The 22,750-nt window shown below is 38.0% G+C and overlaps 1 protein-coding gene across 2 annotated transcripts in view; it reads right to left on the reverse strand.

Moving 5' to 3' along the window:
• The window catches only part of Pde1a (phosphodiesterase 1A), a 201,019-nt gene that overhangs the window by 4,173 nt on the left and 174,096 nt on the right, over positions 1-22,750 (reverse strand). The window contains exons 13-14 of one of the 2 annotated variants that reach the window (XM_052182787.1): positions 22,447-22,634; positions 16,524-16,731 (exon numbers count right to left, since the gene is read on the reverse strand). In XM_052182787.1, the coding sequence (XP_052038747.1) occupies positions 16,721-16,731; positions 22,447-22,634 (199 nt within the window). In that variant the 3' untranslated portion in view covers positions 16,524-16,720. Of the gene's footprint in view, positions 1-16,523; positions 16,732-22,446; positions 22,635-22,750 lie in introns of those variants that run through there. The other variant, XM_052182786.1, reaches the window with a different exon arrangement.

Here is a 22,750-nt window from a genome sequence, read left to right on the forward strand (position 1 = left end):
AATTCTAAAACAAAGAGGAAATTTCAATGCATTTAGCCCATAGTTTAAATATTGCTAGCTGTTTTCATTACAATGAAAGTTGGAAACAAAAAGTGAATCTGAAGCATTAGAAAACTTGAAAATTTCTCAGAAAATTCAAGTGTTTAAAGATGAGATCAGCCGGGCCGTTGTGGCGCATGCCTTCAACACCAGAACTAGGGAAGCAAAGGCAGGCAGATGTCTGAGTTCTGGGCTAGGCTGGCATATAGAGTGAGATCCAGGATATCCAGGACTTCCCAGGGAAACCCTGTCTTGAAAACCCAAAAAGGTAATAGTAATAGTAATAATGATGATGATGATGATGATGATGATGATGATGATGATGTGGAGATCAAGGAAGATGTGGTTGCTAAAGAGATACTGAAACTATAAAGAAGCAAAAGATCTTGAGATATAGCCATGTGGTAAAGTGTGGAACTAATATATCCAAGGCCATAGGTCCAATCCTCAGTACTGCAAAATTAAGAGAAAAGAAGAATTTAAGAAAAAGAAGGCGGAAGAAGAGAAATAGTAATAACTACTACCACTACTACTACTACTAATAATAATAATAATAATAACAATAATCGACCACCGCCAAATACTTTGTACTGAGGCAATAAAATAGGAATGATATCTTGAGAATACCTTGACCAAGTTCAAAGGTCTAAGGGTTGAATATAGAATGTTCTTCTAGCATAGAGTGACCTAGTTTGAGGAAACTCTGCTATTATAGTAGCACCCCCCCCATGAGCAGATGGATTTAGGAGCTCTGCACAAAACAGGGGGCTCCCTTTTTCAGTGGGGGCATCCCTGTCTCTGCCTCTGCCTGGAGTGAGTCTTTTACTTGGAGAGTGTCCCTGAACACAGGTGGCTCGCTTTGTCTGAAACGTGACCTGGTACAGAGCTCTCTGAAAAGCTGCATAACTCAACACACACACACACACACACACACACACACACACACACACACACACCCCACTCTGATGTTTTGCCTGCATGATTATTCAGTGCTGTATTAGAACTAATCAGTCCTTTCTGCTTGCTTGATGCTAAAAACAATTTTAGCCCTTTCCACCCATATCTCTAAAAAAGCCCCTATTTACCCTAACTCTGAAAAAATTTAGTAGACTTGTCTTGCTGCAGCTGTCTCTAGAGGTCATTATTCCATACACACGGCCATCTGAACCCTGCTTTCTGCCTCTGTTCCTTTGTCTTCTCAGGCTGTTGGCCACCAGCCTCTGAGGAGAAAATGGAACCACAACCCAGGGAAATGTTTCACCTGGCTCTTCATTTGAAGAGTACACAGAAACTTCTGCAGACATGGCCCATGTGATCCCAGGCATTACTTGAGCTGACAGCAAATATCTGCGTTGTTCAGATGATGCTTTGCAGGCATGCAGCATGAAAGGGACTAGGGATGATGCAGAATCATGAAGGTTTAGCAAGTACACACAATATGGGGCATGGCTGAAGTCCTTGTATTCTGGCCTTTAAGGCACAATGTCAGAAGCTGTGAGAATGAAGAGGAACATGATTTGAAGTCTCTGAGAGGTTAAAGATGTCTAGAACATGGAACATATGCTGAGAAAAGTTTTAGGTCAGGTAAGTTAGTAGTCTCAAGGAGAGGCCATGTTACCAAGGGTACAGGAAGGGCTTTATTTACTAACACATGGTATCTAGTTGGGGCACTGTCTCTGTATTATTGGGGGGTTCCATTATATATATATATATATATATATATATATATATATATATATATATATATATAAAATGAAACTTCCACAGTAGTAGGTTTCCATATGGCTTCTTCAGAAGGTCTTTAGTGTCAGTTGTCCCTTCCCCATGTCCTCCTATTCCCATTGCAGCATTTGATACTTCCTGTTTCATATTCCTGTTTCTTTATATTACTGTGCTCTATCTCCTTCCTTGGAAAGATTCCTCGTCTCTATGTCCCCTTATTAGTTTCCTAACCTTTGTGAGTATTTCAGGTGCTAACATCCACTTGTGAGAGAAGAGTGTGATGTCCGTTTTTCTGGGTTTGGTTCACTTTGTTCACACTGATTGTTTCCAGTTCTATCCATTTACCTGTGAGTTTCATAGTTTCATTTTTCTCAGCAGTGGAATAATGTCTCTTTGTGCCAATGCATCACATTTTTTTTATCCATTCCTCAGTGGAGGGACATCTCCACTGTTTCCATTACCTGGATATTTGAATTAGAGCAGCAGCAGACACATGTGAGCAAGTATCTCTGTAATAAGATAGACAGCCCTTTGGGAAGATCCCTAAGAGTTATATAACTTGATTATGTGGAAGATCTATTTCTACGTTTTTGAGGAGTCTCCACATTGATTCCAAATGGCTGCATAAGTATATATTCCGACAGTAGTTGCATATATGAATCCATAGAGATTGTGACAGTGTTAAAAACCTGTACAAGCTCAAGCCAGAAAAATATCTTGGCATGAGGAGCAAGGGGGTTGACATCAAGACCCACCCTAAGCCTAGGGTGTTACTGCCATTTGATAGCAACTGGAAAAGAAGTATCCATTTTCTTTAAGGGCGTGATCCCTGGGAGGTCTCCAGAGAAGACTCCACACCCAAAAGTGTTTGGGCAAGACATATTTGGATGGGTGTTTAATTGTTATCAGAATAAAATGACAAAAACTGAATCTAAAAGGTGTGTTATTTTTTCTTTTCTTTATTTTTTATAAGTAGAACAGTACCTCGTATTACCAGTCTTGTGTACATTTAGCAAAATCAATTTCAGGAATGAAACTTGGAAATAATAAAGTGCAAAGGGGCTAAACATTTCAGCTGTTCTGGAAGTACTCTGATGAACTAAAATTTCTTAAATTTCAGTCTGGTAAATAAACAGAAACATTCAATTGATCTTGATTAAAAAATTCCCAATTATTGATGTAGCAATCTACTTTGCTCCTGGCTGGGAGACTGGTGGATATAACTAAACTTGGTTTTGTCACAGTACTGAAAAAGAAAATCATATGTCCTGTTCTATATAAGAACAATGGAGTCACTTTCGTTCTCCTGTTCATGGAGAACAGCTGGAAATGTGGGAAGACATAGGAATCACATCCTCAATTTGAGTGGCACAGCACAATCATGCAGGCATAATTTCCTAAACCTGCCTATATGTTGCCATTTCTGTTCATTTTAAAAGTTAAAAAAAAAAGATGCTTTTGATTTTAGTGTGACATTGCACAGCACAATGTTACTACCATAAGGAACCATTTCCCAAATTGCTGTATTTAACAATGTGAGAACTCAAAATCTGATGAATTCATATTACAGCCTATGGGATTCATTTTTCCATAGAATTCCAGGTTTATATATCTAAAATTATATATAAATATTATTTTTATATTATATTTTAAGATATTATTAATGATAATTGTTAATAATAATGAAATAATAAATGTTATACCTGTATTGTATGTATTTATTTAGTTGGAACAGGAGCACGTAGAGGTCACAAAACAACTTACAGGAGAGGAGGCAGATCTCTCCTTCCACTTACATGGATGGTAAGTGCTTTCACCCACTGAGTCATTTGACTAGCCCTGGATTTACATATTTTAAGTGCAGCTCCAAGATGGGTATAATAACAATATAGTTAAAATTTAAATTCAGATTGTTTAAAAGGACTTAGCATATAGTAACCTTTCTATCTTAAGTTCTTGATGAAATCTGTTTCTACTTTAACACAAATGTGTCAACATGTCCTAATTTAATTAAATCCCGGGCAATCTGGGCAAGAAGAGGCATAAAAAGCAACACTTGCTGAGAATGACGTATTGAATTAGTACTAACAGCAACAGCAAACACGGAGTTATAAAGAATATTTTTAGTCAGCCTCATTTCTTACCACTAGATCATCAATTTCATTTTGCACAAAAAGTTTATTCATATAAGGAGTATATCTGATCCTTCTACTGCAGAGCTACCTTGTTTCACAAACCTGAAAATGTTGTTCACACAGTTTTATTCCCTGACCCAAGAGGGTAAGTTTACTCATATTTGCAAGAGCAAGAGAATTCTTAGTAGTCTGGAAAAATAGCATTATAATGTTTCAAGAAGAGATTTGTGAGCCAAATATGGTAATTTTTCATTTTTATGCTAAGAAAAACTAAAAAAAAATTTTTTGAACTCAGTTCCCTGGGGGATGATAGAGCAGTTTAACAGCAAAAAGTGTAAGCAGTGTTTTGTTATAAACAAAACAATAAACACAAACAAACAAAAAACAGAATTCTCTTTTCATTAGTGTCCTTGGCTGTAAATACTTTAATAAAAGATCAGCTAAGAATTAATCAAAATACAAACAAAAATTCAACACACACACAAGTCCTATACACTTGAGACTTTCAAAGTAAAGAGATGCTAACATGTGAAAGAGAAATCCCAAGGCTTGGGCCACTGGAAGAAGTAATTTAAAATCTCTACATCTGTGGTTCTCTCTACTCAAGAAATAAAACTGTGTGAATGCTGGTATTTGTTTTGATAAGTTTTTCAGCTTTCTACCCAGACCGGACACTTACAGCATATCTCAGTGATCTGTAACTTTACACAGTGATCACCTTGCAGAATCAGTCACAGCCAGGGTAAGACCTTGTCTCTAACCTGTAGACTGCAGATAGCACACCTTTTCATTTTAATATTCAACAAGTATATAATTGGTCAACAGCTGAATGGAAACAACATTGTGTGTTCCCAACATGGGAGGATGAGACTCTGGAGACTGTGTGTGTATCTATTTTTTCCAATTATCAGGATTGGGTTTGAGAGGGAGGAGCTAGACTGACTCCATGACAGGCTGGGAGATGCCAGTTCAGGGGACTAGGCCTAAGTTTCTATTTCCCAGAACCGAACAGACCAGTTCCAGAAAAAACCACAGACCACAGGCAGCCAACCAAGAGTTGCTCTGCCATTTGGTCCACATAAAGAATAGTTAGACAGTAATGGTTCTAGAAAGTCCCCAGAACCCTAGCTAAAATCCCAGAGACACCCCTATCCCTAGAGATAAAGCCAATCAATCAGGATAAAGGTCATGTACCCATCCCTGATTCCCCTAATTTGCTTTAAATTGAGCCTTCAAGCTCACCTCCACATTGCCATTTTGATGAATGGTTCACCTCTGCTTGCTGGTAATTTCTGCAGAATAAAACTCTCTGCTCTTACATACTATTTGAGTCTGAGGTATTCTCTTCAGTGATTATTTGATGCTTACAGTGTTTTCCCCTTCCTCTTCCTTTATTTTCATTTACCTTGTGAAGGCTAAAATTACTTACAGTCATTATGAGGCTGAGATACTCAATTTTCGACAAATGTGTATGAATGAGACTTGGGGAAAAAAATCTAGCAAATCCTCATGAGATTCATGATCTAAAATCTAGCCACTACTAGATGGTCCTTATGCTATTCTGTAAATACTGATTGACAAATTCACACATAGAATCAAATATAAACTGTACAATATCTCCCAACATTTTGCTTTTATAGCAGTTGTTTATATTAACTTTATGTCAACACATCTCAGAAGGCTTACAGGGTTTGGTACTTATCTATATGAATCCTCAGATCAGCCAAGAAAGAAATTACTCCTAAACAGCTACCCTAGTACCTGGAATGAGGAAGACACTTCTGTTTTTAAGAACATCACCCCATGGCATTTATCTCCTGTGCATATACTCTTATCTAATGTTGCTGACTATGGGAAGGGATTATTTTAAAAGGTATGTCAAGAGTCTCATTCAACTACAATTTTTTGAATGAAGTAATGGAAGTAATTGTTTCCTTGTATGTTCATGTAAGTTGTTCCAGTTGCAATACATTTGCAAATTCATTATTTAAAATGAAAAAGCATATCGAGCAATTAGCTGTGAAGTAGTTTGTAGTTCAATAATGATGGAATTTTTGACCTCTACAGATTCATGTGATAGGGTCGTGCTCATGATGGAAGTTAAGTGATTTAAAATAAATTGTGGGTGTTGTAGTATTTTTCCATCAAACTAACATCAAAGTTATTGTCTTAGTGTTCATTGGTTTTATTTAACAATGCTTCAACTCCTTATTAATATCTATAGATTTTCTCAGATTAACTGAACACAGAGGGTGATGTGAGATACAAGGCCATACAAAGGAAATTCTATCTCCAGAGTGGTAAGCAGATACCACTGAGTGATCTGTGGCCTGTATGTCTTATTACCTTTACCAAATGTTGTAGATTTAACTAAAACCTAATACAAGCCTACCAAAACCACTTATCTCCAGCTTTCAAGCTGAAGAAGGGCCTTGGCTTACAGTGTTGATTTTGTTAATTATTTTGTTGTTGTTATTGTCATGCTAGGCACTAATTTAGGGATTGGCACACGGTAGGCAACTGTTCCACCACTGAATGTTTTGAAAGAGAATTTTGTTGGTTTCTCTAGGTTGATTTTGTGTACTTTAGAACCCAGCCCCATTTTGAACTTGATATTCCCTTGCCTCAACTTCAGAGTAGCTGGAAATGCAGGTCTGAACCTTTCACCATCCAACTGAGCCTCGTCTGTATGCTGTTTTTGAGACAGTCACACTACATAATCTTGGCTGTCCTACAGTGTACTATGTAGATTGGGCTGGATTCACAGAGTTTTGCTGTTCAAGTGGTGGCATAAGAGACATGAGCCACCATGCCAGGCTGTTTTAAAAATGACATTGTAAATGGGACAATGGTGCCACATGCCTTTAATCCCAGGAGGATCTCTGTGAGTTTAAGAGCAGCCTGGTTTTCAAACTGAGTTCCAGGACAGCCAGGACTACACAGAGAAACTCTGTCTATAAGAAACAAAAAAGGAAAAGAAAAGAAAGAAATGACACTATAATAAAGTTGCAGCCTCAGATCCTTGAAGGTTTTCTCCATTTCCCTTTGAATATTTTTGAACTCAACTTCACTTGGAAAGAAACTACAAATATCTTTGCTTTTCCCTTGCTTTTTATAATTGGATAGTTATACATTTATCTAATGATATTGAAGAAGGAATAAAATACAAAAATTAAATATAAATGAGAAAAATCAACAGTTCAGTTTTGAATCTTTCTGCATGATCTCTGGGAACTTCCACAATTCCCATAGTTAATAAGAAAAATTATTAAAAATTATGAATATGTATATAAATATATATGTTTATAAAATTACATTTGTAGTTTAAGAGATCAAGACATAGGTAGTAAATATTTCTTTCAAATTTAAATTTCATAAACTATTTGCTGGATGACAAAGCTCCTCTTTTAGAGCACTCCGGTCTACAGAAACATTTTTCGAACCTCTTTTCTTCTCCAGGGGTTTTGTGCTTAGGGGAAGGGAAGAATCCTCAATTCCTTAAAAGCTAATTTAAACTAAATAATTTACATCTCTCCACATTAGACAACTGTGACAACAGTTCTGACCTAAGTTATTTTATTCTGACAGTCTCTCATAGACACCATAGAGACACTAGGTGGATTTGGGAGACACTTTCAAGACATATGAGAAAGGCTACATTGGTGAATCAAGGAAAGGTACTATAATCACTTTGTATTGAGAGCTGCCATGCTCCTAACTTTATGATAATGGACTTTACCCCTGTCACCCAGCTCCAATTAAACATGGTCCTTATAAGAGTTGCCTTGGTCAACTGTTCACAGTTCACAACTGTATTTGTTCACAGCAGTAAAACCCTAACTAAGACAGAAAGAAGCCTTGCTTATGCTCTACAAATTGTTTTGAAGTATTCAGAAGCCCCAAAGATTAAGTATTAGTGTAAAAAAATACAGCTAAACAATTCTCATGCACTCACTCATTCAATGTTTATTACAGCTACTGAGCCAGACTTTTAAAAATGACCACTACTTTATGATTTATGAAGTCACAGCTCAGAGAAGAAATTGTTCAAAAACATATAAGTATTAATGACAATAGCAGAACTGAACATTTCAGTTTCAAAATTCTGTATTTGAAGCCTGTATTATTCTGCCTCCTTGGTTATAATTTGATCTCTGTGATCCTTATGTCTTTCCTTGGTGTACATAGATGTCTTAACTTTAGATTTAATCTGATTGTATAATATGGTCATTTTTTCCTTCATGAAGAAAAGTTAGATCATTGATAAAAATATAATTCTTTATAGGATTGCTATTCTAACACTGTTCTTAGCTGGTTACTTCTTATAGTGCTTATGGTAGTTTGAAGACGCTTGGCCAGGGAGTGGCACTATTTCGTGGTATGGCCTCGTTGGAGTAAGTGTGTCATCATGAGCATGGGTATGGGCTTTGAGACCTTCATCCTAGCTTCCTAGGAGCCTGTCTTCTTCTATTTGCCTTTGGAACAAGATATTAAACTCTTAGCTCCTCCTGTGCCATGCCTTCTTGGGTGCTGCCATGTTCCTGCCTTGATGATAATGGACTGAACCAGACCCTATTAAATGTTGTCCTTATAAGAGTTGCCTTGGTCAACTCTGTTCAGAGCAGTAAAACCATAACTAAGACAGAAATTGGTACTAGGGACTGGGGTATTTCAACAAGAGGCCTGACCATGTTTTTGTTTGGATAAATGGGACTTGGGGACTTTGGATTTGAAAGTCATGGAATGTCTTAAGTGGGTTTAATGGGACATCTTAGTAGGAATATGAAAGATGGTGATGCTGAGGGTATTTGAACTGTGTCGATCTGCTGGCCCAAGAGTGGAGAGGAATGTTAGTATGTGGCCTAGAGACATTTTGATGAACAACATGGCTGCTTTTTGCATTTGTCCAAAGAATCTGCTTGAGGCTAAGCTGAGGAGCTTTAGACTAATTTCTTTGACAAAGGAAGTCTCAAAACAATCTAGTATAAATTCTGTTATGTGGTTACTAAAGTTAACTCTTATAAGGACATTTTAGTGAAAAGAAGCAAGGTGAAAAAAGAAAAACATAAAATATATGGTTCAAGGGTCACCAGGAGGTGAAATGGAGCTGAATCCTATGTTCAAGAAGATAAACAAATTAAGGAATGGTGACTTTGGGGCAAGATCTCACACAGCTAAATTTAGGTCCAAACATGATGATACACATCTTTAATCCCAGAACAGAGGCAAGCAGATCTCTGAGTTCAAGGCCAGTTTGGTATAGGACAGGTTCCAAAATAGAGAAAAGCTTAAGTTCACAGGTGGTGGTACACACTTTTATCCTAGCATTCAAGTGACTTAGTCATGCAGATCTCTGAGTTTAAGGTCAATCTATAGAACAAGTTCCAGGATAGCCAAGCTTAGTTAGTGAAGGACTTGGAAAACAGAAAACTTGTGATGATGTAATAGAATGGGGGCGGTGCATGGTCTAGTTCCAGCAAGCTGGAGAACTAGGCCGCTTTGGCCAGGTAGCTCTGGCTTTAGAATCAAAAATAGAGGGATTATTGGGACAAGGGATGCTGGTGGCACAGGGAGATAGTTAACCTCCCAGGAGTGCAGAGAAGCCTGAGATAACAGGTAGGACCACTACTGCTGCTTAGAGGAACCAGCCCAAAACCCTGAGGACACAAGAACCCAGGAACAGCCTGGGATAGGAGTCTTCCTATTTCCATCTGCACCCAGAGGTGATCCTTGGTCACAGAGCTACATACACAAATACTACCATAAGAGAACTGGTTTCCCAGGAGTGCCTACATACCTGTATGCACAGGTAAGACCACCACCTCTCTTCAAATTCCTGGCCCAAGAGAGACCTGATCAGAGCCATCAGGACACAGGTTCAGCTAGGGACAGGATCCTTCTCGTTTCTGTCTGCACACCTGAGCTGGCCCTATATTATAGCACTCCATACCTAAATTCCTCCAAGAGAGATCGGGTCTCCCAGGAGTAAAGATACACAGGCTTGCAGGAGAGATAAGCCACAGTCAGAGACAGCAAGACCAGCAAGCACCAGAGATAACCAGATAGCAAAAGGTAAATGCAAGAACAAAACCAACAGAAACCAAGGCAATATGGCATCTTCAGAACCAAGTTCTCCCACAACAGCAAGTCTTGGATACCCCAACACACTGGTAAATCAAGATCTGGATTTAAAATCACATTTCATGATGCTGATAGAAGACATCAAGAAGGACATAAATAACTCCCTTAAAGAAATACAGGAGAACATGAGTCAACAGGTAGAAGCCCTTAAGGAAGAAACACAAAAATCCCTCAAAGAAATACAGGAACATGGGTCAAGAGGTAGAGGTCCTTAAAGAGGAAACACAAAAATCCCTTAAAGAATTATAGGAAAACACAAACAAACAAGTGAAGAAACTGAACAAAACCATCCAGGATCTAAAAATGGAAGTAGAAACAATAAAGAAATAACAAAGGAAGACAACTCTGGAGATAGAAAACCTTGGAAAGAAATCAGGAGTCATAGAAGCAATCATCAAAAACAGAATGGAATCATGGTATGCACTCACTAATAAGTGGATATTAATCTAGAAAACTGGAATACCCAAAACATAATCCACACATCAAATGAGGTACAAGAAGAAAGGAGGAGTGGCCCCTTGTTCTGGAAAGACTCAGTGAAGCAGTATTTGGCAAAACCAGAACGGGGAAGTGGGAAGGGGTGGGTGGGAGGACAGGGGGAGAGAAGGGGACTTGCGGGACTTTCAGGGAGTGGGGGGCTAGAAAAGGGGAAATCATTTGAAATGTAAATAAAAATATATCTAATAAAAAAAACAGAATGGAAGAGATAGAAGAAAGAATCTCAGGTGCTGAAGATACCATAGAAAACATTGACTCAACAGTCAATGGAAATGCAAAATGCAAAACGCTTATAACCCAAAATATCCAGGAAATCCAGGACACAATGAGAAAATCAAGCCTAAGGATTATAGGTATAGAAGAGAGTGAAGAATTACAACCTAAAGGGCCAGTAAATATCTTCAACAAAATTATGGAAGAAAACTTCCCTAACCTAATAAAGAAAGAGATGCTCATGAACATACAAGAAACCCACAAAACTCCAAACAGACTAGACCAGAACAGAAAGTTCTCCCATCACATAATAATCAAAACAACAAATGTACTAAACAAAGAAAGAATATTAAAAGCAGTAAGGGGAAAAGTTCAAGTAACATATAAAAGCAGACCTATTAGAATTATACCAGACTTCTCACCAGAGACCATGAAAGCTAGAAGATCCTGGGCAGATCTCATATAGTCCCTAAGAGAACACAAATGCCAGCCAAGACTACTAAACTCTCAATCACCATAGATAGAGAAACCAAGATATTCCATGAAAAAAACCAAATTTATACAATATCTTTCCACAAATCCAGCCTTACAAAGGATAATAGATAGAAAACGACAAGACAAGGAGGAAAACTACACCATAGAAAAAGCAAGAAAGTAATCTTTCAAAAAACCCAAAAGAAGATAACCACACAAACATAAAAATAACATCAAAATTAACAGGAAGCAACAATCACTATTCCTTAATACCTCTTAACATCAATGGACTCAATTCCCCGATAAAACTTCATAGCCTAACAGACTGGATGTGTAAATAGGACCCAGCATTTTGCCACATACAGGAAATGCACCTCAGTGTCAAAGACAAACACTACCTCAGAGTAAAAGGCTGGAAAACAATTTTCCAAGCAAATGACCCCAGGAAACAAGCTGGAGTAGCCATTCTAATATTGGATAAAATTGACTTTCAACCAAAAGTCATCAAAAAGACACAGAAGGACCCTTCATACTCATCAAAGGAAAAATCTACCAAGAACTCTCAATTCTGAACATCTATGCTTCAAATGCAAGGACACCCATATTCGTAAAAGAAACTTTACTAAAGCTCAAAGTGTACATTGCACCTCACATAATAATTGTGGGTGAATTCAACACCCACTCTCATCAATGGACAGATCAGGGAAACACAAACTAAACAGAGACATAGTGAAACTAACAGAAGTTATGGACCAAACAGATTTAACAGATATCAATAGGCCATTTCATCCTAAATCAAAAGAATATGCCTTCTTCTCAGCACCTCACTGTACATTCTCCAAAATTGACCATATAATTGGTCACAAAACAGGCCTCAAACAATAAAAGACGATTGCAATAACCCCATGCCTCCTTGATAGGATCACTACAGATTAAGGCTGGTCTTCAATATCAACAAAAACAACAGAAAACCCACGTACACATGAAACTGAATAATGTTCTACTCAATGATACCTTGGTCAAGGAAGAAATAAGGAAAGAAACCAAAGACTTTTTAGAATTTAATGAAAATGAAGGCCCAAAATACCCAAACTTATGGGACATGATAAAAGCAGTCCTAAGTGGAAAAATCATATCTCTGAGTGCCTCCAAAAAGAAACTGGAGAGAGCTTACACTAGCAGGTTAACAGCACACCTGAAAGCTCTAGAACAGAAAGAAGCTAATATACACAAGAGGAGAAGATGGCAGGAAATCATCAAACTCAGAGTGGAAATCAACCAAGTGGAAACAAAAAGAACTATACAAAGAATCAGCAAAACGAGCAACTGGTTCCTTGAGAAAATCAACAAGATAGATAAACCCTTAGCCAGACTAGCCAGAAGGCAGAGATGGTATCCAAATTAACAAAATCAGAAATGAAAAGGGAGATATAACAACAGAAACTGAGGAAAATAAAAAATATCATCAGATCCTACTACAAAAGCCTATACTCAGCACAATTGGAAAATCTGGATGAAATGGACAATTTTCTAGACAAATACCAAATACCAAAGTTAAACCAGGATCAGATCATCTAAACCATTTCATCACCCCTAAAAAAATAGAAGCAGGGCAGTGGTGGCGCACACCTATAATCCCAGCACTCTGGGAGGCAGAGGCAAGCGGAGGATTTCTGAGTTTGAGACCAGCCTGGTCCACAGAGTGAGTTCCAGGACAGCCAGGGATATACAGAGAAACCCTGTCTCGGGGAAAAAAAACAAATCAAAAATACCAACAAAAAGAAAGAAAGAAAGAAAGAAAGAAAGAAAGAAAGAAAGAAAGAAAGAAAGAAAGAAAGAAAGAAAGAAAGAAAGAAAGAAAGAAAGAAAGAAAGAAAGAAATAGAAGCAGTCAATGAAAGTCTCCCAACCAAAAAAAGCACAGGACCAGATTGCTTTAGTGCAGAATTCTTTCAGACCTCCAAAAGAGAATGAACACTACACAACTCGTTTTATGAAGCCACAATTTTGCTGATACCAAAACCACACAAAGATCCAACAAGAAAGAGAACTTCAGACCAAGTTCCCATACAAATATCGATGCAAAAATATTCAAAATTCTTGCCAACCCAATCCAAGAACATATCAAAATGATCATTTATCATGATCAAGTAGGCTTCATCGCAGGAATGCAGGGATGGTTCAATATACAGAAATCCATCAATGTAATCCACTACATAAACAAAGGCAAAGAAAAAAAACCCACATGGTCATTTCATTAGATACTGAAAAGCATTTGACAAAATTCAGCATCAGCTGCCCTCTCTCTCCATATTTATTCAATATAGTACTTGAAGTTCTAGCTAGAGCAGTTAGACAACAAAAGGAGGTCAAAGGGATCCAAATTGGAAAGGAAGAAGTCAAATTAACACTATTTGCAGATGACATGATAGTATACTTTAGTGACCCCAAAAACTCCACCAGAGAACTCCTAAACCTGAAAAACAACTTCAGCAAAGTGGCCAGATATAAAATTAACTCAAAAGAAATTAGTATCCTTCCTATACTTAAAGAATAAGCAGGTTGAGAGAGAAATTAAGGAAACAACTCCCTTCACAATAGTCACAAACAATATAACGTATCTTGGTGTGACTCTAACCAAACAAGTAAAAGATCTGTATGATAAGAATTTCAAGTTTCTGAAGAAAGAAATCAAAGAAGACCTCAGAAGATGGAAAGATCTCCCATGCTCATGGAATGGCAGAATTAATATAGTAAAATTGGCCATCTGTTAAGAACAATCTACAGATTCAATGCAATCCCCATCAAAATTCCAAATCGATTCTTCATAGACTTAGAAGAGTAATTCTCAAATTCATCTGAAATAACAAAAAACTTAGGATAGCTAAAACTATTCTCAACAATAAAAGAACTTCTTGGGGAACCAGTATCCTGAATCTCAAGCAGTAGTACTACAGTGAAATAGTGATTAAAAACTGCATGGTATTGATACAGTGGCAGGCGGGCAGATCAATGGAATAGAATTGAAGACCTAGAAATGAACCCACACACCTATGGTCACTATATCTTTGACAAAGGAGCTAAAACCATCCAGTGGAAAAAAAGCCTTTTCACAAAATGGGGCTGGTTCAAACGGTGCAGATGAATGTCTCCTTATTCAAAGCTCAAGTCCAAGTGGATCAAGGATCTACATAGCAGACACACTGAAACTAATAGAAAAGAAACTGGGGAAGAGCTTTAAGCACATGGGTATAGGGGAAATTTTTCTGAACAGAACATCAATAGCTTATGCTCTAAGATCAAGAATTGACAAATGGAACCGCATAAAATTACAGCGTTTCTGTAAGGCAAAAGATACTGTCAATAGGACAAAATGACAACCAACAAATTGGGAAAGGATCTTTATCAATCCTACATCCGATAGAGGGCTAATATCCAATATATACAAAGAACTAAAGAAGTTAGACTCCAGAGAGGCAAATAACCCTATTAAAATGAGGTACAGATTTAAACAAAGAATTTTCTCCTGAGGAATATCAAATGGCTGAGAAGCACCTAAAGAAATGTTCAACATCCTTAGTCATCAGGGAAATGCAAACCAAAACAACCATGAGATTTCATCTCACAGCAGTCAGAATGGCTAAGATCAAACCTTAGGAGACAGTAAATGCTAGCAAGGATGTGGAAAAAGAACATTCCTTCACTGCTTGTGGGATTGCAAGCTGGTTAAACCACTCTGGAAATCAGTCTGGTTCATCAGAAAATTGGACATAGTACTACAGGAGGACCCTGTTATACCACTCCTGGATATATACCCAGAGGATTCGCCAGCATGTAATAAGGACACATGCTCCATTATATTCATAGCAGCCATATTTATAGTAGCCAGAAGCTGGAAAGAACCCAGATTTCCTTCAACAGAGGAATGGATACAGAAAATGTGGTACATTTACACAATGGAATACAACTCAGCTATTAAAATCAATGAATTAATGAAATTCTTAAATGGATGGAGCTAGAAAATATCACCCTGAGTGGGGTAACCCAATCATAAAAGAACACAAATGGTATGCACTCACTGATAAGTGGATATTAGCCAAGAAGCATGGAATACCCAAGATGCAATTCACAGACCAAATTAAGCTCAAGAAGAAGGAAGAACAAAGTATGGATACTCTGGTCCTTCTTAGAAGGGGGAACAAAATACCCACAGGAGGAGATATAGAGAAAAAGTATGGAGCAGAGACTGAGGATAAAACTGCCCCATTTAGGAATCCATCCTATATACAGTTACAAAACCCAGACTCTATTGTGGATGCCAACCAATGCTTGCTGACAGGAGCCTGATTTAGCTGTCACCTGGGAGGCTCTGCCAGTGCATGACAAGAGGGGGACACTCTCAGCCAATCGTTGAAGTGAGCACAGAGCCCCCAATGGAGGAGCTAGAGAAAGTACCCAAGGAGCTGAAGGCTTTTGCACTGCCATAGGAGGAAGAATATGAACCACCCAGTAACCCTAGAGTTCCCAGGGACTAAACCACCAACCAAAGAGTAAACATGGAGGGACCTATGGCTCTAGATGCATATGCAGCAGAGGATGACCTTGTTGGACATCCAGTGGAGGAGAGGCCCTTGGTCCTGAGAAGGCAGGATGCCCCAAGTATAGGGGAATGCCAGGACCGGGAAGTGGGGTGGGTGGGTTGGTGAGCAGGGGGAGGGGAATGGGTTTGGGGATTTTCGGGGAGGTGGAACCAGGAAAGGGGACAACATTTGAAATGTAAATGAGAATATATCTAATAAAAAGAAAAAATCTACAATATATATATGAGAATATATATATATGAGAATATCAAGTTTTGCAAGTTGGCCTCTTACCTTAACATGCTCTGTCATCTGCAGCCATACACATACACACACATACATACATACACACATTAAAGTTAATAAAATACAATTAAAATATTTAAGGAATTTTTCTTGGAGTAAAAATAATTAATCTTAAACTAGGTTATGTGGCAACAGAAGATTTAAAACACAACCCAGTGTTTCAAGCCATTCTATCCTGGTCATTCATTCTCAGTAGAATATAAATTATGAACATCACTCATGTGATATCCATCTTGTAATCTTTCTGGATAATTTTAGTGGTAGGGATTATTAAAGAATTTTCAGAGAAAAAAAGTTAGAATTTTTATAAAAGGTAAATTTCTAAAGTGTGTGCTTCCGTTCTGAAATTTTAGAAAATTCACATTTGATGTGAAAGTGTCTTGGTAGCCTTACAGAAGACATGACAAAATCACTGATAAGTTGCTCAAGGAACATTTATTGGCACTCGCTGTGTCATCTCAGCAAGGAGAGGTGCCACAAAATACTATTTGCACCAATATTTGAAGGCATAAAGATGTTGATGCAGCGGCCACCCGTAGATCTAGTCCATGCCAGAGAAGCCAGGTCAATCAAGAAATTTGAAGCTGTTATGTCTGAGGTTTCTGATGTCAACTTAGTAACAACCTGCAAAAACAAAAAAAGGGATTCCCTTTCTCACTCAGGCCCAGGTAGACATCCAGCAAGAATATCTTTTGATCAAATTAGAGCTGTCAGCACATAGGAGGTTTTACCTAAGGGTGCTTACTGAAGAAAAACTTACGCTGTTCTTGTAGAATTGATTTTGGTCCTGAAAAACAAGGGTACTTATTCAACAATCTAGAGAAAGTGTGAAAAAATAATGAAAAAGAACCCTATGATTACTTTTATAAATTAGTCGCATTTGCATAATCTACTGTAGTAAAATTATAAAAAACAAATATAGTCAATAATTTTTAATTTTCAGCATATTTTGCTTTTGTTATTAGAACTGTTCATGACTCTCATATCTGTTGGTGATGATCTTCAGCTGATTCGAAAACAGTAATTTTAATCAATTTTGGCTCAAGCAGAAATTTACAGAATTGAATGAGAGGTTATCATGAAAGAGATTAGTCTTATATACATAATGGTATTATACCTCTATTTAAATATAAAATTATATAAAGAAATCATATTCTGTTTGATATTCACTTTAAAAATCAACACATTTATTTATGAGTAAGAATGTGTTTATTATTATCCAAAAATGCCTTTTCCCACTGATTATACCTAATAACTCAAACAACAAGAGGGAACCCAAATTCTGTACAGGAATCAAAGCTATGGGAACTGATGTCACATTTTATGGGTTCAACATGACTTTCAGTAAGATATTTTGAGAAAGGGCTAGGTAGAGAATTCATTTCTTTTTTTAATTAAAATTAGTTGTTATAGAGTTCTATTATACACATGATTATCACACTTTCATTATTTTCTATGCTTAATTTGCACATCAAGATGTAGATTGGGGGGCTAGAGTGATGGTCCAGCTTTTAAGAGCACTGGTCACCCTTCTGGAGGACCCAGGCTCAATTTTTTGCATCCACATTGGTGGCTCATAATTATCTGTAATTCTAGTTGGAGGGATCCAAGGCCTTCCTTTCACCTCTAAAAACACCAAGAATACATGTGGTGTACATTCATACATGCAGTTACGATGTCCATACACACAAAGTAAACATAAATTTAAAATGCCTGATAAATATCGACCCATAAAATAAAATGTAGTGTCTAGAGGATTCGGAGCTAGCTATGTCCTTCATGCATAAACTTATGAAACTGGAGCATATTTCCAGTGCATGACAGGGCTCACTATGTACAGTAAAATACACGGTTTAATGAGTAACTGATTTTAAGAATTTACCAAAAGGCTGGACTGACCACAGATGGGCTTTTGACAAAGCATTAGCTGTCAATGGTTCTAATGTTCTACATGGGTCAGTCAATTGAGAACATTTCAATAATTGGCCAAACCCTACTCTAATATACCCATGAATTCATTGCTGAATGGTAGCAAGGCCTTGTTGGAAGCAGGGTTTTTTTCCTTATGAATTAAAATTGAGGCCAGTACTAGATTGGTCTGATTGATAAAAGATATTTGAGACAGAGGGGGAAGAAAATAAACAGACATTGTTGAGTGTAAGTCTAAAGGTTTCTTTAAAGAGAACAGAAACAGAGAGATAATTTCTATATACACACAAATATAAACATACATGCACATATATATATGTGGGTGTGTATAGTGTGTCGTCTTCTCTAAGGTACAGAGTTAACAAACTTCCAATGTTCTTGTAAATGGTCTAGTCACCGGGGTCTAGTCTCTGATCCACATTGTAGCCTCTAACCTGCCTGTCTCTTCCTCAATGTCTATTCCCCACATTCCAACCAAACATGTTTCTGATGGTACATAAACTGCTATAAAGTCTTGTAACTATTATTCATATTCATCATGCAAAATTATAGAAAAAAACCTATCCTAAAAGAAAGCACACAAATTCAGATATAGAAGAAATATTAGGAAACATTTCATGTATTTATCTTTCCTTTTGGCATCCATTGGTTAGTTTCAGCAAATAGAAAAATATACATTATGTTGAGTGAAGCCAGGTCATTTGTGTAGAATATCCCTTAAAAAAGAATTAAAGCCACTGACTCTTAAACTATTCCATAGAAGAGAAATGGAAAGAGTTTAGTTTGTTTGTTTGTGTTTTTTTTTTTATGAAACCAGCAGTACACTTATACCTAAACCAGACAAAGACACACATAAAAATAAAAGTATAGATCAATATCCCTGATGAACATGGATGATAAAACTCAACAAAATATCATTGAACCAAATTCAAAAACACAAAAAATACCATCTATCACAATAAAATTGGCTTCATCTCAGAGATGCAGGGATATTTTGACGTGTGTAAATCAGTAAATATAATCTATCACATTAACAGACTCAAAGACAGAAACCACATGATCATCACATTATATTCAGGAAAGATCTTCCAGTATATCCTATAACTTTTTGTAATAAAAGTCCTGGCTGACCTCTGGTTACAGAGAATATCCCACAGTGCACCAAAATGTAATACACTGCAAGTCTCTAGCCGACGTTATGTTCAATGAAGAAAAACATTGAGATATTTCCAGTAAAATCAGAAAGAAGACAAGGATTTCCACTTTCTTCACTCCTGTTAAATATAATCTCAGCTAGAGCTATTAGACATGAGAAGGAGATAAAAGTGATACAATCAGACAGGAAGAAGTCAATAGGGTATTACACTTTAAGAATTGTAAAAGCTCCTCCTACCTCTGACAAACATATCTAGTAAGGTAGTGGGATACAAAATTCATACATACTCGTCTTGCTGTTTTCAAATGCCTACCTCACTATAAGAATAGTAACATATATTCCTGACATCTGTCAACCCCTGAATAGTGTAGAAAAGATAGGGACTTAAGAAATAACAGATTGATGGTAAGGACATATTTTTCAGTCTATATAAATAAATCTAACCCAAACTGGACATTCTGGGATATTAAAAAGCATTTGTGTTTTTTAAAACCCTGATATCAAACCAAAAATCTACATACACCAATTCTCGACAGTTATATTCAGCTCCCTAGGAGAAGGCTTCCTGGATGGAAGTGTTCTTTTAACTGACGTTTCAACTACTAACCCACTTTAGTACAGTGAGCTTCACACAGTGTAACCAAAGTTTACACTTTTCCCCTGCCAAGGATTAGTGGGATTCTCTGCATATCTGAAGGTGAGCTAGGGTGTGAGGTGTGCTGAGATGGTGGTGACACCTCTGGGATCCTCATATAGCCTCAGTAGACCCTGGACCACCATCATGTTGTCATCCCATCTCAGATAAGAAACACACTCTCACTTCAGGGACTCACTGGGAGCGGTCCATAGCAGATTCCCATGACCGTATAAACTGACAGTCACTGACTTCTGAGAACACTTCTTTCTGGAGCTAGCAGATCATGTTTTCATTTTTTATTATGAAACATATTCATACAAGAAAACTATATGTATAACTATAAATGAATACATATTAAGTATTATCATGACAGTAAATGCCATGTGTGGCAGATTGAAGTGAGAATGGCCCATATTCTTGGTCCCATGTTGGTAAGCCTGTTTAGAAAGGACTAGGAGGTGTAGCCTTGTCAGAAGTGTCGTCTCTGTGGAGTGAGCTTTGAAGTTTCACAAGCCCACACAGTTCCCAGTGCCCTCTCTCTGTCCATGGTTACAGATCAAGATGTATGATTTCAGTTGTTCCTTTGCTCTACCATTGTGATCTCTAACCTCTGGAACCATAAACCAAATCAAAACTTTCTTTTATAAGTTGTCTCAATCATAATGTTTAATCATAGCAATAGAAAAGACAACATACAATTATGTATATATGTTATACATGCACATATAGATCCCATGCATACAAGAGAATGAGCATGAAGAGATCAGATCCAGGATGTGTTGAGAGGAGGACAGATAGGATTTGATACAAGGAGGGATGTAGAATTTAAAATTTTTAAAGTCATATCATATAATGATACACACATACACATACATATGCATACACATATATGTATTGTGTACTCCATATCGTGATTATATTTAGCATCTGTGCATTGTATAAATATGTGTCTTAATTAAGGTTTCCATTGTTGTGAAGAGACACCATGACCAAGGCAACTTGTATAAGGAACAGCACTTAATTGGGGCTGGCTTGCAGGTTCAGAGGATCAATCCATTATCATCAAGGCAAGAAACATCCAGAATCCAGGCAGATATGGTGCAGGAGGAGCTGAGAGTTGTACATCTTGATCTGACAACAGCCAGGAGAGAGACCGGCATACTCAGGCAGCTAGGAGGAAGCTCTCTCAAAGCCCATCCCCACAGTGACACACTTCCTCCAACAAGACCATAGCTACTCCAACAAGTCCACACTGCCTAATAGTGCCACTCCTAGACTAAGCATCTTGAAACCAGCACACTGTGCATAGAAAATCTCCTTCAAACATCTAAAGTCTAACTTCTTGTTCATGCTCTTGCACACGTACTGACTCAAGTCTCCCTCTTTTGTTTTACAGTTTGAAAATTACTCTACACTTTTATCTTTCTCCTAGGTGGTATATAAATGCCTCCTTTCTGCTTTGTAGTCAGAGAAATCATTGTTAAATATTAGTTGAAATCACTCATGTGCCGTTTAAGAGATAACTATACATTTGGCTTTCCTTTTGGGGTCCAAATAAATGGCCTGGTCAGCACATTCCCCTACCCCATGCCTACAGAGTTCCAACCTGCACCCCTCCTCTCCTTTCCACAGGCTTCTTCTTTTCTTGTGTGGGAGGCAAGCTTCACCTCCTAGTTTGTATATGGCCATCCCATGGGTGTGTCTGACAAGGTTTGATCTTCCACGCCAGGCTGCTCCCTAACTATTTTCTCCTCTCCTCTCCTGTTTATCCACATCATCACCTTTTTAGTGAAGGCTTTCTGCACATACCTATTTCAAACGACACTCCTGCTCATGTTTAGCATCACAGGCCTTTCTGTAGACTGAAGCAGATCTACTCAGTTCACTCTCATTGTGAAACCACAGTACCTTTAGCAGCCAGTGCACACAGTGGTTTCTACTCTGGGTACCCAATAGTTCATAATGCTTTTATACATTTAAAATTATTTACTGCAATTATGTGTATGCTTGCTTGCATGTGTGTGTGTGTATGTGTGTGTATGTATGTGTGTGTGTGCATGTATGTGTGTGTGTGTGTGTGTGTGTGTACTGCAGTTGTCTACAGAGGCCAAGAGAGATCATTGGATCCAGGAGCTGGAGTTACAGGCTGTGATGGGGTGCTTATCTTGGGGGCTTGGAGCAAAGTCTGAACCCTCAGCTAGAGCAGTAAGTACCTTAACCTCAGAGCCATCCTTCCAGCCCCAAACTCTTATTTTTAACTAAAATGCTAGACACTTGGTAGATACAGCAAGAGCTAGTGGCCTTGCTTGGTGCTAGAACAGGCTCAGAAGTGCCATTGACAAAGCGCAGGGGTTCTTACACAGGTCGTCATCATGCTACTGTCCCTTATTGCACATTTGCGTGGCCACCATCCATCAGCACACACATCTGCAGCTCAGGGGACATGAACAGCAGCATCCTTTCTTAGCTAGCAACAGGACCAACTGCCTCATGAATGATCGAATTTCAAAAACCAGCAAGAGTTTGTGAATTTCCTAAAAAGCAAACCGAGTGGAAGAAAGTGCAAATTATCAAGGAATTGGCGACTTCTTAATGGCAGCATCCTCGACCACTGTACCTTGGGCAGCCAGCTCTTTCCACCTCTCTTTGTTCTGCTGAATGATGTCCACCAGGTTGTTTTTGAAACTCTTCAGGTCCACAGCTGACAGAGAGTAGTCTGGGGTATAGCTCCCGTCACTCATGGAGCCTTTTGCATTTGACCGCCTCAGAGAGTCAGCAACATGGAACCCAATCATGGTGGACGAGCTATCATTGACAACCAAAGAAATCAAAAGACAACTAGGTCAAGATTCCATACAAGACAGGTTTACAGACCCACAGGTGTTGGACAACAGTCACACGGGCCCAGATGTAACACGTGC

The sequence above is a fragment of the Apodemus sylvaticus genome, chromosome 5, assembly GCF_947179515.1.
Source record: "Apodemus sylvaticus chromosome 5, mApoSyl1.1, whole genome shotgun sequence".
In the NCBI taxonomy this organism is placed as follows: domain Eukaryota; kingdom Metazoa; phylum Chordata; class Mammalia; order Rodentia; family Muridae; genus Apodemus; species Apodemus sylvaticus.